Here is a 16,999-nt window from a genome sequence, read left to right on the forward strand (position 1 = left end):
TCGGACTGGCCACTAAACACCTTCAACGCTGTGCTCGCCGTGGCACGTAACAACTGCGTGAAGGCGATGATTCCCAGCATGATTAATGCCCATACCTCAGCAAAGGGAATAGATTGATTTCTGCAGAAAGTAAGATTGAAAAAAATCGCGCCTAAGTGTCACGTTAACGAAGTAAACATTGCATCGATGAATTGAAACGTGACCAAACATGTTTGGTTGATAGGGTAGGTGTCATGGTCTGCAAATCCGCTACAAATCCCATTGGTCAAGGTGAACACAGTAGTGCTGGCTAACGTAGATCTCTCGGTTGTGCAGCGAACCTTGGGCGTGAGGTACTATGGATGAATAACATCATCTCTCCGACCTCACTGATCTGCGTAGTGATATTGATTCTGTTTCTACCAATAAAGCTCGTATGCTCAGTATCAGTCCTTAACTCCGACGTATCGGGTCGCAGATATCTGTATAGAGAAGGCAGTGGACGCGATCTCATTCTAAAGGCGTTCTTCAGCGCTCGAGCCATGATCTTTGCCGAACCGAGCTCATCACCACCTCCGACTGAAACATGGGCTGTACGTTTCCCGTAATCAATGAGTGGTGTGCATTTGCAAAGATGGTGGGATACCTGTATTCAACAGCTGCAGAGGACTACCAAGATGCTGCATTGCTATGCTTTAACTTCCTTCGAAACAGCAGCTCTCCATCGGTAATAATGCATGATACGCTGACTAAGGAAGCTATACTGAGCCATCTTCCAGCGCTAACGGCCCACGCCAGTTGAGCTGACTGCCTCTGTCCCCTCCTGGATGCTCGAGGGCTGCGACGACCAAACTCCTTCAAGTGCACCAGCTCAGTCGAATTCATCCAGGGCACCATCACCTCTTGGGATCCACGCTCAAGTTAATCGCGTCTCCTGGAGTGGAAGAACCGGATTGAGGAGGTGCTCGCATGCAAACGCTTGCTCGGACTTGACAGCGCAGTGGATCTTCGATGACCGACAAACAAGGTACACCGAAGGAGGACCGCCAAGTCGAAGGTGCTCAGTGGTATCACCAAAGCAAACCTGCTGCCGTCCCCTCGACTCGACTCGCAAGATCAGATCCATGAAGTCAGCCATGTGCAAGCCACTCACTGCGGCCTTCGAACACTGCGAGCTGAACTATCCGGGTCCCACGCGGTACCCACGAGGAATCCGGAGTTGCTCACTTGGTCTGGCTATCATCTAGTCACGAAAGCTGCATTCTCATCAAACGGCTTGTTCTTAATCGAGCTGAATCGACAACTGGAAGCACGCGTAAACTCGTTAGAATCTGCAAACGCCATATATTCCAGCGAGAGCAAGGATCGAAGCGACTGAGAGAAGAAGAATCACCAGAAGCGCAGACGCCGTTGAGCTCAAAAGGGTTGTAGAGGAGATCAAAACGCGCACAAAAAATCAGACGCCAAGCAGCTAGCTCTTTATCGAAGATGGATACGTGCTCGACGAATCGTCACCCAGCTACAAGGAGCAGCATCAGGCAAGGTCATGGCGTTCTTGCGGATCCTGCGCTGTGTTGAAAGCGCTTCGGCAGCTGCATCGCGAAGGAAGCCTGAACGTTCTCATCGGAGACTATCGAACGCCTTGCCAGGAAGAGTTGTAGTCCTGCACCAGGTCCCATAGGTCATTGTTCCTCGAAGGTCTGCATCGGAAATTTTACCGATGGGTGGAATCGACGAGAGCTACATCGTTACAACAACAGGATACACACTGGAGTGAGTGACCACAGTTCTTCGTGTCTTAGGTGCACCGATGCGCGGCACAACCCCTCGTTCACCCTCCGGGTGGTCATCCATGAGTGCCGAGGCTCAAACTTACGTGAAATTTGTTAGGTTATTTACGAAACCTTCTGGATTCAAATTAGTTCGATGTTCTGATGGTCTGAGTTGCGCGTGATGATATCCGCGTCCTTAAAATATACTGAGAGGGCTCGTGGTATATTTCTTCTACTAATAACGCGGAGATGATATTGACTCAGTTCACAAGCAAAAGTCTGACCAAGGCATCTTCAAGAATTGGCTATTCTACTAACGCGAGATCTCCGCGATTGAGTTTGTACTACTACGATGCACGCCCAACGCGCGCGCTGCTTGGAGGTGACCCAACGTTGGAGGAACGAGTGGTGGGGTGGAAGAGGTGGAGTTACACATACACAAGTGAGTGGAGTAGGATATCTTTATCCATCCGAGCTCGTGAAAAGGGAATCCGAAAATTCACTGGATGGCTGAGGCGCGTTTTCCGCGTCAAAATAACTGAGAGGGTCTGGTATATTTCTCTGGGGAGCTGATATACTCCGAAGAAAATAGGCCAGGATCGCTTACTAAGAAATCCGGTTGTTGAATTCTAAAGATTGTAAGCTGGCTTCTCGTTTGGTCTTATGTTGACAGCGCAAAAACTACGGATTCCCGACAATACGGGACAATTGGACATAATTTTCCTTACGCCGAAGACGCTGCCCTAAATAAGTACACTTGCTCGACCTTGACTGGTTGCTGTGGCGAATCTTGTGAAGCGGCGTCATGATTGGTATACCCGAGCCATTGAAGGTGGGAACTTGCCTGTGGAAATCGCGCGGATTGGTAAAATGGAGACGGTCAAATACCTGATCAGCATCGGGTACAACGAACCTGAGTTAATCGGTAAAGCTTTTGTAGTTGTTCCACCGAGCAAAGCACCCGAGAGCTTGCAGATGTTGATTGATACTGGGTATGTATCATCGGATGCCTTCGAGAAGGGTTTCGAGGCTGCATCAGCGGCAAGACGTCACAATACTACAACACGAAAACGCCTTCTCCGCAGCCTGTCATTCGAGAGTACTCACGATGCCACTGTGTTGAAGGTGCTGTACGAGAAAGAACGTCTTTCTGCTGACTCTACCATAACTACTTTTTTCACAGGCATCCCCTCTAATGCGTTTAGCGCGGTTTCCGACAGGCTATTAATTGCTACGACGCCGCAATATGCGCACATGGATCACTCGCTATGCAGCAGCCCCTGCGTGGAATGGCGAGTTGTTAAGGTTGTTCTACGATGAGCAGCGGATGTCACCTGAATTTCTGTATGATCCCCGTAGTCAAAGTAAAGTTTGCTAAGATTCCATACTATGCAATCCATACCGGCAGTATTATTTGTAGACGCCCTGAAAAAGGTGTGAGCTAAAGTACTAAGTATTAATTAATATGGAAATCGTAGTACAGTATTACACTATTAGCATTCCTTCAAGTATTATCTGGTCTGACAATAACATAAAACTTCGATTGCAAAAAAAACGCAATTTTTCCTGATTTATTATCAAGTGCGATTTCTTCCTTGAGCAGCGATATGGAATGTCGTTGGCTGTAGAGTCAATCAAAGTTGAAATTCGTGGGAGGATCCACCACAGCCTCGATGGATGTGATGTTCACCGTTTCCGTGATGGGCTGTGAGAACACGAAGAAGTTTGATTTGTACACTTCGCAAGAGAGGGAATCGGGACACGGGCCCGCATTTTCGGCTACATCCACAGAACAGGCACCCGCAGTGAACGTGTAGTTGATTCCACTTGAGTTTTCAGGGTCGGAGTCAAAGCTCAAATCGGAGCTGTCGGCCTTGCTGCTCGAGCTAGACACTTTCGTGTACACGCTGACAATCTCGAGTGTACACATAAACTTATTGACACCGGGACCGTAGGCGCTCGCAGTGCGTAACGCCGAATTCAGAAGCTCAATGCTTGCATCAGTCACGTTGGTCGGCACCCAGTCGCCCGAGGTTTCTGCTTGGCAAGTCGAGATAACCAGTAGTGCCAAGCCAGCGAGCGAGGGAAAGGAGGCACGCGCGAAGACCATGAGAGTGAAGTCGAAGCGCTCGTGTGTTGTCGTCAGGAGTTGGGATATTGGGAAATGAAGTCTACAGCCCGGTAGCTATTCTTCCGTGTTAACGTTTTTAACGCCATTAGAGGGACCATTCCCGCGGAGCATCGTGATCACGAGGATATAGCGTCCAGGTGTTCACCGTAGTAAACAAGTAGCGTTTCGATTGCGTCCATGAAGTCTGTCTTCAAGCAAATTCGAAAGAACTATATCAAGAAGGTAAAGGATCAATCCTAAAAATCAAATGGCCTCCGTCAGTCCGAGCGCAGTGAAGACGGCTCCCGCCGACCAGGAAGGTCCCATCGTGGGTCCACTACAGCCCCTGAATCACTAATCTAAGACGGTACTTCGCTGTAAGGCTTTGCTCGCCGTAGCGAGCAGAGCCTTACAATTAACAAGTTTACTGCCGCGAATTGGCGATGCTTGTCTAGTCCAAATTCAGCCCGAAGGCATTGACTTTATATACTTGGTGATACGGTGGCCTTGCTTTTAAGATCTACTTACTCCGCGGGCGTGATGGACGTCACCTTGAGCGTGTTCGTCCAGGGCTGAGAGAACACGACGATATTGTAGCTGGAGTAGTCGCAGTTGCGGTCGTTGCAGGCGCCCAGCTCGTTGTCCGATTGCACGGTGCATCCAGCCACCTGGAACTTGTAGTTAGTGCCGGCCACAGTCTGCGTCTGGAGACCTTCGACGGCGATGAGGCAGACGCGGGCGGTCACGCTCTCGTCGTACGTGCTCACGTTGCCCGCCGCCTTGACTAGAATGTCAATGTCGTCGCTGGTGGCGTTCTTCTGCGTGTAGCCGCCGAGAATCGTCGCGCCTTGTGCCGTCGAAACAGCGGCGAGCGCCAGACCGGCGAGGAGAGCGACCGAGGAGCGCACAAAAGCCATGGTGATCTATGTAGATGGAAGACCTGTGACTATGACGGTGGTGGGTAGATATCCAAGCTGCTGAATAGCCTGGGGTTGGTCTCGAGCGCGAGAGTTCGGGAATGAACGGCGGCGCGCACTGAATTTTCGTGTGCTCGATATGCGCGCAGCGCGGACTGCCCATCTTCTCCACGGAAGCAAACGGGTGTGCATTTCTGTCTGCCGATCCTATCGGCTGCTCCCCGCTTTCGGTTCTTCACACACAAGTCAAGTCAAGGCAAGGCGAGCTGGGGACTGCGTTGTGGTGTTGAAGCGATTGCATACGAGTAGGTCACCTCCCAGCTGTCGAAACGGTTCTAAGCTTTGACTTGCATAATGTATGCTTTTGACCGTTACGGTGGACCGACAGAGGCAGGGCTGTCCACAGCTGTTCCGAAGCAACGTTGAAATGATACAGTACATGTAGACAAGAGCGAGTCTCACTTAGCAGTGGCTCGTGACCGGCTTCAACGACAGCGGCCAGTAGCAATTCGAACACACGCGAGACCCAAACGAGCTTTATCTGCTCGCAACATGGTAGGATAACATCCACCCAGACAGGATGGCGAGGAAGCGCTGGAGTCTGCGCCTTTGCATCGAAATCCGGCGCAGCTGTGAATTGTAGTCGCTGAATACCAGTTGAACCATGGTCATACGCACCGAAAGGTGGTGCCTACCGTCGGTGCTGATTCTTCAGTCTTCGAGTCGGAGCTGCAGGGAAGACTTCCAGCCAACGGCAGCATGGTGGTCTTCCCCCCTCGCGTAGCTGTCTTAGGACGGCCTGCTGGCGCTTTTGATGGACTGCGGGCGCTCATTAGGATGTCCCTCGGCAGAGGCGAGGCGTACGGGTCGCTGGATACTAGTACGAGGAACAGTCAATTTTTAAGCATACGACCTGCCCAGTCGCGGTGGTAAACCTCCGGCTCCTGCAGAGGTCGAGTGTCCACACGATATTTTCGTTCTGGTCCACAAAGGCGCGCGTCTGGCAGTGCTTTCTGGGGGCAGCATGTCCGTCATCACATACTGTAGCTGGCACTATATATTAAATACATGCTGCTTCTTGCTAGCCCACTTTACGCTTGTAGATCTCTACCCGCTCTACCCAGCATCTGTCGAACACCAAAAGAGGGTTTCCTACTTCTGTCCGTGGCCGTCTCCGTCGCGGGACCAACATGAATCACCCGATAACACACAAGGACTTCACGTTTGCCATTCTGTAACTCGCACGCCCCGCCGCAGTTGCCCAGGAAACGATGCGGCCGACACGGTACTTCTCCCTCACCGCCAGCGCTGCAGCTTTGGCTGGTTTTCTCCTGCCTGGAGCTGAAGCAACGCCGTTCGCCAACAACCCCGTGACAATCGTAGCTAGCGCTACATCGCTGTCGCACACTAGCCCTGCCTTCGGCGGTATTGCCCCCGGCACCGACCTGACGAAACTCACCTATGAGGTCCACGAGTACACTGTGATCACTTCAAACAGCAGCACGTCGACGCACCAGAGCACGAGCACCACCACGTCCACTGGAAGTGACGGCAGGTCAACTTCAACTACTACATCCAAGTCCAGCACCTCGACCAAGCAGGAGTCAAACAAACAATCAACGGTGGTAACCACCGTTGGCAATGGATCGGTAATGGCGCCAGCCAGCGAGCGCAGGCTAGAGCAAACCACCAGCGACATCCAAAAGCTCGAGAAACACTTCGGTTCTCCTTTGGAGTTGAACGTAAACAACTTGGCTTCAAGTGCGGCGTACCACACGATGCCGTGGCCCAGCAGCTACTGGGCGATCTACCTGGATGGTATCAACTACCGTTGGGCTTCTCACAGCGAGCCCAGTGCGACGGAGAAGTACGCGAGTGCCTTCGGTGTTGACCCAGACACGCTCATGACTAGTGTTTCTAAGTCTACTGGTGTCATGTCAATGTCTGATCGACCGAAGTGTTCCACCAACTGGGACTGTGCCGGCCAAAAAGACGGCAGTGTCTGCGCCCGTCGTGAAGGACAATATGAAGGCTATTGCATTCCGACCTGGTTTGGTATTTGTCACGCCTGGGCGCCGGCAGCTCTGCTTGAGCCCGAACCCAACTGCGCAGTTACGCACAACGGCGTGACGTTCCAACCTATGGACATCAAGGCCCTGCTATCGGAGATCTACGATGGAGCGAACATCGCCACAGTCTTCACCGGCGCAAGATTTTACGGGCCTGACTCGAAGGACACGACCGACGAATACGGCAGATACACGGACTCATCGCGTCGGGATATGGGTCCAGGCTTCATGCACGTCGCGCTAGCTAACATCATCGGGCGATTCAGTACTTCGGTGGTAATGGACGTCTCGGCCGGCGCTGAGGTCTGGAACCAGCCCGTTTACAGCTACAAGGTGCTCTCGCAAACGGAATTGACGCCCAGTGACGCTGCAAACCAGTACTTTGGGGTCTCGACGTATCCTTTCAACAGCGCGGCTCAACGCATTATGTATGTAGAGAGCAAGGTCTCGTGGATGATCGAGACGTTTGAAGATGGCGGACTTGTTTCCTCGGGCCGTGCTTCCAGGTACATGACGGGCAAGAAGTACACGTACCTTCTCGAGCTCGACAACGATTACAACATCCTCGGCGGTGAATGGGTGGGCGAATCAAAATCAGACCACCCTGACTTCCTTTGGCTTCCTAAGGCTCGCCCGGATCTTAGCCTCGTCACGGATGTGGGTCTTAGCTACCAGAACGTGCGCACTTTGTTGGATAAGGCTACCAACTGCTAGAGGGGTATTAGCACTGCTAAGTTAGCAATCTATTCGTACTGTAGCGTGACGTGGGCGTGTATGTTACTGTTAAAACTTGAATGCGTTGGTCAATTGAAACTCTTTAATGCGTCCAAGCCTGCAACTTTGTGAACATATTACGAAGTAGTTAGATGTACTTGATACGAATTCAGCACATAATGCATCATTTGAATGCTGTCGTCTTCTCTTTTTCAATGAACAGGTTTGTTTGAGGGAAATTCAACGTGCTTCTCTATTTATGCATTTCTTTTTGGCTCTACGCAGCCTCCTTCTTGCTGCTCCAACTCATTTGACTCAACAGCGGCATTTCTTCTTCTTCTTTCCACCGTTGTGGTAGTCTTTCGAAGACTCGCGCAGTTCATCCTCACTGTCGCTGCTCTTCTTTTTCCTTTTGTGCGAACTGGACGACGACGACTTCCGGCTGCCGCGTTCTTTGCTGTACATGACATACTTGTCCTTCTGGTTGAGTTCCGTTGCCAACGCTGCTAGTTCCGGGTTGTGCGGCTCGAGCTTTGTCAGCCATTTTACCGCCATGCGTTTGCGACCGCTTCGTGTCTTGCGCCACACGGCGGGGAAGTTCTGCGAGCTGCAGTAGTTCTGCGTGACAGCCACAGTGTCGTCCACGTTGAACACTGCGTGCCACCAGCCTCCGGGGATATACACCGTCTCTCCGGGGTACTGCATAAACTCGATGCACTGCAAGGTCTCCGGCGGACTAGCGCGCTTCAGTCGAGGGAGCAGATCAATGAAGTAGTTGACAGCCTCGTCGTCTTCGTCTCCTCGAATGTGTTTCTTGCCATTCACGAGATTTTTGGGAAGATGCGGCGGGAACAGAACCCAGCGCTTGCGCCCCACGATCAACGTGTTCCACGCACTGGTGCCAAGCGGGTCCAAATGCAGCGTGGTACCCGAGCGCTTCGGTCCGACCAGGAACCAGCGGTACGGCGGTCGTCGGTCCTCTCCAACCAGCGAAAACAGGTCCTCGGGGAAGTACTTCGGCACCTTGTAGTCATCAAGCAGAGGCTTTGTGTCCTTGTGGTCGTCAAATGTGCTATCAAAAATGTACAGCGGACTGTCATCCGTCTGGTGGTTCATGTACGTCATAAAGTACTTGAACTTCATGCGGATCGTCTTGCCATTGTCATCCTCGCCGCACTTGAGCATGACGCGCTTGTAATTCTTACGCAGCTTCTTGAGCGACCAGTGCTTCAGCGCGCCCCATCCTTCGGCCTCTGGGATGCCGTCAATCACCACCGGCACCTGCGGACGCTCGTACTCGTCGATGAACCTCTTGACGCTCAGTTCGCTGCAGTGTTCGCGTTTAATGGGATTGGACTCGTCCAGCGGCAAGTCGCACACATCGGATCCAGCGAAACCCTCGCGATTCCAGGCCTCCGGGTCGATGTCTAGCAGCAGGGAAGAGCGTGACAGCAACGGTTAGCTCTGGCAGAAATGCAAGCGGGTAGAAGTCCAAGCCGTGGATTGGTTGGTGAGTGTCCTGACCTGATCGGTGCTTCTTCTTGGCGCTGTAGACGGCGCGTTGCACCTTCGGAGGGTAAACGGGAGCGGGAACGTGAGGGAAACGCGGCCGCTTGGAAGTGGTGCAGGCGTCCGAGTCCTCTTCGTCGGAACTGGAAGACGAAGAGGAAGAGGAGGAAGAGGACGAGTCCGAAGAGTCCGACGAGTCCGAGGACGACGACGTGATCGACGGAGAGCGGCGGACCTTCCTCTTGCTCTGCATGGCCATGGCTGCCGGTGGTTGAGGCGAGTGGGACTGAGCAGCTCTTGGCTGCAGGTGGCAGCGGCACAGACACGCACGGGGCGCGTGCAATTTCTGTCTGGTCTGCGTGGCGACTCAGACGCCATGCGCCACACCACCACCACACAAACTGAAGCGGCGAGATGCGGTGACGCGAATGTGTTCCGAGTGAGATCCCTATACAAGAATATATTCCTCTAAGAGAGCGGATTTTCGACCACGTCACACATCCTGCGCCCCTCACCCCCCCCATACATTCTTCAAGTGAACTCCATGGCCGACAGCGTCTACTCCGTGGCGACCCAGACGTACGTCAAGCTGGCGCTGCACGCGGCCAAGCGGCCGGCCAGCGCTGCGTGCGGCCTGCTGCTGGGGCGCGAACAGGGCCAGGGCTTTTCCGTGGCCGACGCCGTGCCGCTGTTCCACCACGAGGCGCCGCTGGCGCCGCTGCTGGAGGTATGGCCGACGCGCACGCGCAGCGCCACAAGTTGAAGGTCGTGGGCCTGTATTTCGCCGGAAGTGGGTACTCGCCGTCTGATTCCGGCAACGGACTCAGCCACTTCGCTGAGAAACTGGCGGACAAGGTCGAGGCCAACTGCTCGCGCGCCTGCGTGCTGGTGGTACGGGCTATTAATAGATCGAGGAGCTATTTTAAGGCGACTGACTTGAAGTTTGTATGTGGCTATTTCTAGCTGGACGGCCAGCAGCTCGGCAACCCCAGCAAGACCGGGCTGCAGTTCCTACTCAAGGACGTCAAGCGCGGGTGGACCAAGGTGGACAACCGTCTCAAGGTGGCGGACGATGCTGCCCAAGTGCTGACTGCCGGGCTCAAGCAGGACGTCCAGAAGGACGTCGTGGACTTCGAGGAGCACCTGGAAGACCCCAGCCAGGACTGGCGGAACCCGCACGTGGTGGAGCTGCTCAAGCTCAACGTATAGAGGGCGACGGTAGGATGGGGAAACGAGCTCTTCATTCAGTGGTCTAAGGTTAGTTGCCCACATACAAGACTGTGTGTCTATGCTATGCTATGCCATGCCGCCTTTTGTCTAGAGGAGGAGGCTCGCAAACCGGCTGGACATCTGGGTGTACACGTCGTGCTGCAGGCGCGCCAACTCCACGCTCTCCTGGCTCTGGTGCTGCGCAGGTGACGAAGCGAGTGACCGCAGGTGGTTGGCCAGCAGCAGTCGCGCGTTCTCCACGTCCCAAAGCAGCGGGTGGGCGTGGCGCAGCGCGCAGGTCAGACGTCCGGCTGCTGCGAACTCGCCCTGCGCCACTAGCGCGCACACGACATAGTCGCCGCTGGATGTCCAGAGAGCGTTTTCTTTTGTGGTGCTTTGCAGTAGGAAAGCCACCACGGAGGAGTGGAGACCGTGCTGTAAGAGAACCGCGACGTCGAAGCGCAGTAGAGCGAGCTCGACGGAAGTAAACCAACTGCGAGATCCTTGCGGGAGTTGGCGTACGACTGACAGAGCGCGTTCAGCGTACTTCTCTCGAAGACCGTCGAATGGACACATGAGAAGCAGCTGAATCGCCAGGTCGAGGTTGTTGGCTTCCCAGTGAACCAGGATGACCGCTTCAGTGGCGTCTTCCTCGCTACTCAGCTCTGCGTACGCGTGAGTAGTGTACCAGCTCAATAGGCGAGCACCCCACACGCCCCGCGCAAAGAGAGCTGACCAACACGTTGCGTCTTCCTCGTTCGGCGGCAGCGTTTGCCTGTCAGCCACGGTTCCAACCTGAAACTGCGTTTGCACTCGAGTTTGCACCGCACGCTTTTGCTCATCTTGCCATGCCGCCTGAGCAGCTCCTTCAGAACCGCCAAGAAATTCATCGTGGCGCACTAGCAAGTTGCTCAATGCCACCGTTGCCGTCTCAGCAAACCGTAACGCCTTCGGGTTGTCATCGCTAGAGCACACCTCTACGAAGGCTAGCATCTCCTCGAAGACAGCAGCGAAGTGATTGGAGATATCGCTGCTTGGGACTATCAGAATGCGTTGCCAGTCTGGGTTCTCGTCAAGCTTATACTTGGTGAGAAGCGCAAACCAAACAGCTTTGACGTGAAGGCCGAACTGCCACATGGCCGCACTAGCGTCTCGGCTCCTTTTGCCTTCACAAGTTGTCAGCAGGTGGCTCAGCACCGCAGCTTCCGTCCACTTTTGCTGTTCTTCACCGAATGCAATCAATTGCTCCCACTGCGATAGCACTGTCTCACGCACGATCAGGCTTATACTTTTGACTTCATCTTCGTCAGCAGGAGATTGCATTGCTCCAAGGCGACTGAGGCCGATTTCCTTTAGCAACGCAGATGGCGACTGCGAGAGCATCGTTACAACACGCTCGTATATTTCGTTTGACGGAGCCTTTTCATCACGCGGGTTGCATAACATAGCACGCAGGTAGAATTCAAGCTCGGTTGCTTGCTTACTACTGGGAGCAGTTGAACCAGTGACCCACGTCCACGCTAGACGTTCGACCCATTGAACAGGTTGTTTTGCTCTATCTTCCCCAGCACCCAACGATTGGTCAACCAGGTTCGTGATAGTTGCCCGATAGCTTTGCGCGACTGCATTCAGTGCGACATCGCCACTGGCCTTGCTTCCGCCGGCACGCAGTGCCAACTCCATGATGAGAGTCGCGAGATCCACTGACACCACTCGCCGACAAATCTCCATCAATACGGTATTGTGGAGAATTTCCTCATCGGCCGCTTGCTGGAGTGAGTCCATTGCAAACCAAGTCTTCAAACTTGAAACCAAATCCTCCAACGAATCTGTTCCGTATGTCAAACCACTCTGCTCAATCTCCTTCAGAAGCAAATAACATGCGTTCTCGGCCAGTTCGCGCTCCAGATAGTGCAGCTCCTGCTCTTTTCGCTTGAACTGGGCAGGATCCCACGATACAGACGATGAAGAAGAAGTAGACGATGCGGACGATACATTTGAACGCGGCCCCGCGTTTTGCCACGAGTTGTACTTGGCCTGGAAGAGTGCCAGCGTATCCGCCACAATCTCTACACGCTTTTGAGGTGTCAACAGGGCTCCAAAGTGTTCCAAGCCATCCAGTGATTGTCCATAGAACTCCTCCGCAATATTTAGGTGAGCTACCAACTCAGGGGTTGGTTTGCCACTTGATCCATCCAGGAACAAGCAGTGGAACAGCGTTAAGTGTTCATTCGAGAGTACCGAAAGACATGGCACGCATGACTCATACGCGTAGACTGCCAAGTCAGCAGATAGGCCGGAAGCTCCATGCTCTCTCCAGATTCCTTTGAGCTGGTCGTTTATGTAAATCATGACCATGGAACTAGGGGTAACATGATGCAGCTTGCGTAAGATCTTAGTAACAAACTTGATGGTTTTGCCTGTGAGAAGAGGTCGCACTGCTTCAACAGCCACCTCTCGATTCGCAATCATAGCTTGAGGGTCCGTGCGCGATGACGCTAAAGGTGTCAACAGTTCGGTAGTTGTTGAGGCTGCACCTATGAGCTTAAGATCAACAGCTTCCACATCGTCTAGTGTGTCTCCGATTTCCTTAAGTTTCTTCAGACACATGAACAGTAAAGTGATACGGTCTGTTGACGGTTTGGACAAAGGAAAACGCGATCGCTCGTGGGGTAAATCAGCCTCAGCAGACTCTTGGTAGCTTCGCTTCGAGGACTCCAGGACCATGCGCAACACGAGTAAGATACCAACGTGGTCTGTTCCTTCGATCCTCTCGTACACGCTGGGCTCTCCTGTGGGTCCCTTTCCCAGCAAAAAGTCTCCGAAAGTGGCCGGCTTTTGTAAGGCCTCCTCCAGGACATCGACCTGCTCGATTCGGAACGCCTGATCCAGTTGCTCTCGACGACCAAGTTGGCTGCTATCCGGCGGGAATAGCAACACGTTCTTAATGTATGCTAGCACACAGTCGTACTCATCAATTCCATACTTGCTAGCAAATTGCCTCGAAAGCTGAAAGTGTTCTTTCTTCGTGGCCAGCAGCATTATCTTTTCGTTTCGGTAGCTTTCATCTTGCGAGAAACGCTCCAGATCCAGTTCAGTGTTGAAGAACGTGCTCATTTGTTCCAGCTCCTGCGACTTCTTCTGCGAAATCAGTCGCTCTTGGCATCGCTGAGCCAATTTCACGTAGATCTGACGCCGTTGTTCCGATATGGTCAATCGAGATTGCGTTGGACTTGCCACCTCATCTAAAGATCCGTTCTGGGCCTCGATGAGAGGACTAGCGGTTTTCCGTACAGCATCATAGGAGGAAAACAACGCCTCAATACGCTTTCTGCGACTCAGTAACGCCTCCGTGCCGCTGCCACTGTCATCGATGTCCTCCTTCGCCTGAGCCACCTGGAACAAGAATAAGTGATGCAAGCGCCGAACCACAGCTTCACTCGATTGCACAGCATCGCTTCGCGACTGCGAGTCCGACAGTGGCTGCTCGATAAAACTTGGGGACAGGATATCATCGGTGCAAAATACCTCAAACCTTTCATCATCCACGCAGAGGTCACTCCACAGCATAATATAACTGCAACCAAGTTCCAAATATTGCTGCCGTTCCCCAGAGTCGCTACTCGTGGGAACAGTGGTCAGCTCCAACGCCCCCTTCACGCACAGCTGCGCCATCTGCTGTAAGAATGTCGACACAACCTCTTTGTTGTCTTCGTTGTTGCATCCTGAGTCATTGTTGGTCATCACTTGGGCCAGCTGGAATCCACATTGCAGCAGTCGTAGCAGGAACTGACGGTCATTTTTCTCTTCGTGTAGTAACTCAACGACCACTCTCAACTCATTCAGAAGTACAGATTCAGCACTACTGGTTGTTTTGCCTCCAGCAAGTCGTCGCTGCTCCAAATCGTTATCGGATAATCCAAGCTCCACCATCAAGGCCTGAATAGCTTCGATTTTCTCCTGCCATGACAGCACCAAATCTGTCACTTGATGCGCAAAAAGATCCGAAGACGCAACGTTTCCTGCGCTAAACAATGCGCAGCATAATTTGCGCTTTTTACCCCATGACCGGAACGACGAAGCAGACACAAGGTCTAAAATCAACGAGACTAAGTGCAGAAGTGTCAACTTGTCGCCGCTATTGTTCTGACTAGCCACGAGTGCATCAGTCTCGGCCGGAATTCCGGCGATAACTTGCATGGTCAGGTCGTACGCAACGTCGTAATCCATGGAATAAAGAGCTGCGTAAGCGCCCTTCATCCAGATTTCGAGCTTTTGTGACTCAACACGTAGTAACTTGGCCAAGTGCATTATTGCAGCCAGAGGTTCACTCCATAAATCCGCAGTTGTTTTTTCCTCCGCGAGGCCGGTTTCGCCAATATGGTGTTGTTCTAGCCACTCCCTAGCGCGAACAGACGGCTTGTAGTTGCTCGGGTTACTCACAAATACTTGGCAGACAGCATCCAGTCGGGTGTTGCACTCCTCTTGTTCTTCTGTTGAGCTGCGAAGCTTCGATGGGGACAGCTTAACCGCTCCGTACGTGAGCAGGTCTAACAGTTCGCAAGCGTGCGCTGTGTCTGTCTCGAGCGTCAAAGCCTCTTCATATTGTTGTTTTAAACCAGATTCGGCACGATCTCCTTCATCCCACACTGGAAGCGACAGCAGTTGTCTTACAATTCCAATACAGCTCAGCGCAGAGTCATGAGTAGCGTTTGAATTTGCATCCTCCGAGTACCCAGTCACTGAGTCCAGCTTCGTTCGAATCGCCATGATCAACTCATTTAACACGTGGTCAATCGCCTCCACGTCAGAGGCGATCCAATGGTTCACTAGATTTTGAGCCGCATCAACGTAGGCACGTTCAGGAGCTAGTAGATGCTTTAAAATAACGTCCAGAATCATTTCTTGGCTCAATCGCTCGCCAAATGCGTGCTCTTTCAACTTGACTGCATCTTGTAGCACCTCCATCCACTGACTTCCATCACCATTTTCTTCGTCGTCGGAATAGTCCCCTGGCAAAGCGAACTCGCACATTTGCTCAAGCAAACCACGTGGACTAACGCTGGTGCCACCACCCAGTCCAACATCACCACTTGCCAGCATGCGATACTTCAGTCCGCTGGGTGACGAAACCACGCCGTATTTACTTAGTACATCCATAGTAACCATTAGGTCTTCCATCTCATCCACAGCCACCTGCAATTGCGCAATCTCAGGTGGGTCGTTTTCCTTTCGGATCGGCAACGATTGGAAAATCGTCCATAGCTGCTCCACTAGAGCGAGATGGCGCTGCATATAAACGTCCTCGTCCACACTAGGTGATTTGACACCAACAATGTCCGAGGCATCCACCGAGTACACGACGTCTAAGGCAGTCTCGATCAGTCGCTTGTCACTCTGAATCCACCGATTGTCTAAGGAGATCGACGGATTACTGCGGTGGATTAATTGTGCAGCAAGCGTCAGACTTCCCAAGGAGGACTTGGAAGAAAACGTCTGAGCTAGCCACGAAAACAGATCATCCAAAGCATACATTCGATCCCGTCTCTGCGAGACAAAGACCGTATCTAGGCGATTAACGACAGGAGATACATCTCCGGCAAACTCCTTTTCATCATTGCCCACCACAATCATGGCTTGATCTTGAATGGAGAGTGCAGTCCACTCATTCAGCGGAAGCAAGCAGCAGGCTGATAGGTGGAGGAGGTACGCACACTTGTATAAACGCTCTGTGTGCAAAAAGAATTCCTCCAACGGCTTTTTGGCTTCTTGTGAAGACCATCCGCTGAAGCATTTCGTGGCAAAAGAGCTAAGCTCGTAAGCAAAAGCAAGCTGGCCATAACGCGTATCCAGCTCCAGAATCCTCTTCAAGAACCATTCGCCATATTCGGAATTGCGCTCATCGCGGGTCATTTGTGTGTATTCTTCAAATTCTGCCAGTTCTTCATCAGTTAGGTCCTGAAGCCGATTATCAGGGGAAAGCGTAACTGGAGTTGCTAACTCGATATCGTCCCCAGCTTCTCCAGCAAGATCATATGCCTTGCTTAATGTGCATACTTGCCCATCGTCCTCGATCTGGGTAGCAATAGCTGGAAGTAGAGATCGATACAAGGATGGTGGCACATAAGGTGGGAGTAACTCGAGCACGTCAAACCAATGAGGAATCAAATTCCACGCATGTCGATCAAGTAGATGCGTAAGTGCATCCACACGACCCTCTCGAGCAAACAGTTTTGCCGTTGTCAAGACAGGTGCGGATCTAAACCGAACATACGCCGCTCCATCAAAAAGTTGATCACCCGCAATCGACGTGGTAGAAACTCCTTCTTCTTCGCACAGAACCAAGCGCAATGTTTCAAGACGATACATGTACCGCTGAAGATCCACCTTTTCCTGAGACAGCTCAGTAGCAATTTCGTTGCCATCATTCATGCTCATCCAAGTGTTCCACGCAAGATCAAGAATCTTTTTCATGTTAGCACTCGAATCATTCGAGATAAGATGCAAGCATTCATTAAGCACCCATTGCTTGTCCGATATCGCTCGCAAATGATCCAATGCATCTGCAAAGTCGTCGCGCTCCCCACGTTGAAGAAGTCCTCGTGGCCGTGTGGACAAAAACACGAGATATTGAAGTTCCGAGTCGGTTGAAGCGGATTCGTCGTCAATGTCTTGTTTCGTGCAACCAGCTTGGTTTCGGTACTGCATCCATATACGGCG

General features: G+C 52.4%; 5 protein-coding genes across 5 annotated transcripts; 2 read left to right on the forward strand and 3 right to left on the reverse strand.

Annotated features, from left to right (window-relative positions):
• Positions 1-4,385: 4,385 nt before the first annotated feature.
• Positions 4,386-4,778, reverse strand: IUM83_19323 (extracellular cystatin-like protease inhibitor; the record flags this gene model as incomplete). The annotated part of the gene is made up of 1 exon (XM_067944369.1): positions 4,386-4,778. One exon carries the CDS (start codon positions 4,776-4,778, stop codon positions 4,386-4,388), a length of 393 nt encoding a protein of 130 aa, XP_067782197.1.
• A 1,271-nt stretch (positions 4,779-6,049) lies between these two features.
• On the forward strand, positions 6,050-7,561 carry IUM83_19324 (glycoprotein elicitor-like protein; the record flags this gene model as incomplete). Its single annotated transcript, XM_067944370.1, has 1 exon — positions 6,050-7,561. The coding sequence occupies one exon, from the start codon at positions 6,050-6,052 to the stop codon at positions 7,559-7,561; it is 1,512 nt and encodes a 503-aa protein (XP_067782194.1).
• A 315-nt stretch (positions 7,562-7,876) lies between these two features.
• On the reverse strand, positions 7,877-9,329 carry IUM83_19325 (Histone arginine demethylase; the record flags this gene model as incomplete). Its single annotated transcript, XM_067944371.1, has 2 exons — positions 7,877-8,988; positions 9,086-9,329. The coding sequence occupies 2 exons, from the start codon at positions 9,327-9,329 to the stop codon at positions 7,877-7,879; spliced, it is 1,356 nt and encodes a 451-aa protein (XP_067782193.1).
• A 285-nt stretch (positions 9,330-9,614) lies between these two features.
• IUM83_19326 (uncharacterized protein) lies at positions 9,615-10,279 on the forward strand (the record flags this gene model as incomplete). The annotated part of the gene is made up of 3 exons (XM_067944372.1): positions 9,615-9,797; positions 9,911-9,961; positions 10,034-10,279. The coding sequence occupies 3 exons, from the start codon at positions 9,615-9,617 to the stop codon at positions 10,277-10,279; spliced, it is 480 nt and encodes a 159-aa protein (XP_067782175.1).
• Positions 10,280-10,387: 108 nt separating this feature from the next.
• On the reverse strand, positions 10,388-15,913 carry IUM83_19327 (uncharacterized protein; the record flags this gene model as incomplete). The annotated part of the gene is made up of 1 exon (XM_067944373.1): positions 10,388-15,913. One exon carries the CDS (start codon positions 15,911-15,913, stop codon positions 10,388-10,390), a length of 5,526 nt encoding a protein of 1,841 aa, XP_067782177.1.
• Between the last annotated feature and the right edge of the window lie 1,086 nt (positions 15,914-16,999).

This window comes from Phytophthora cinnamomi (assembly GCF_018691715.1).
Source record: "Phytophthora cinnamomi strain GKB4 chromosome Unknown Contig109, whole genome shotgun sequence".
Lineage (NCBI taxonomy): Eukaryota > Oomycota > Peronosporomycetes > Peronosporales > Peronosporaceae > Phytophthora > Phytophthora cinnamomi.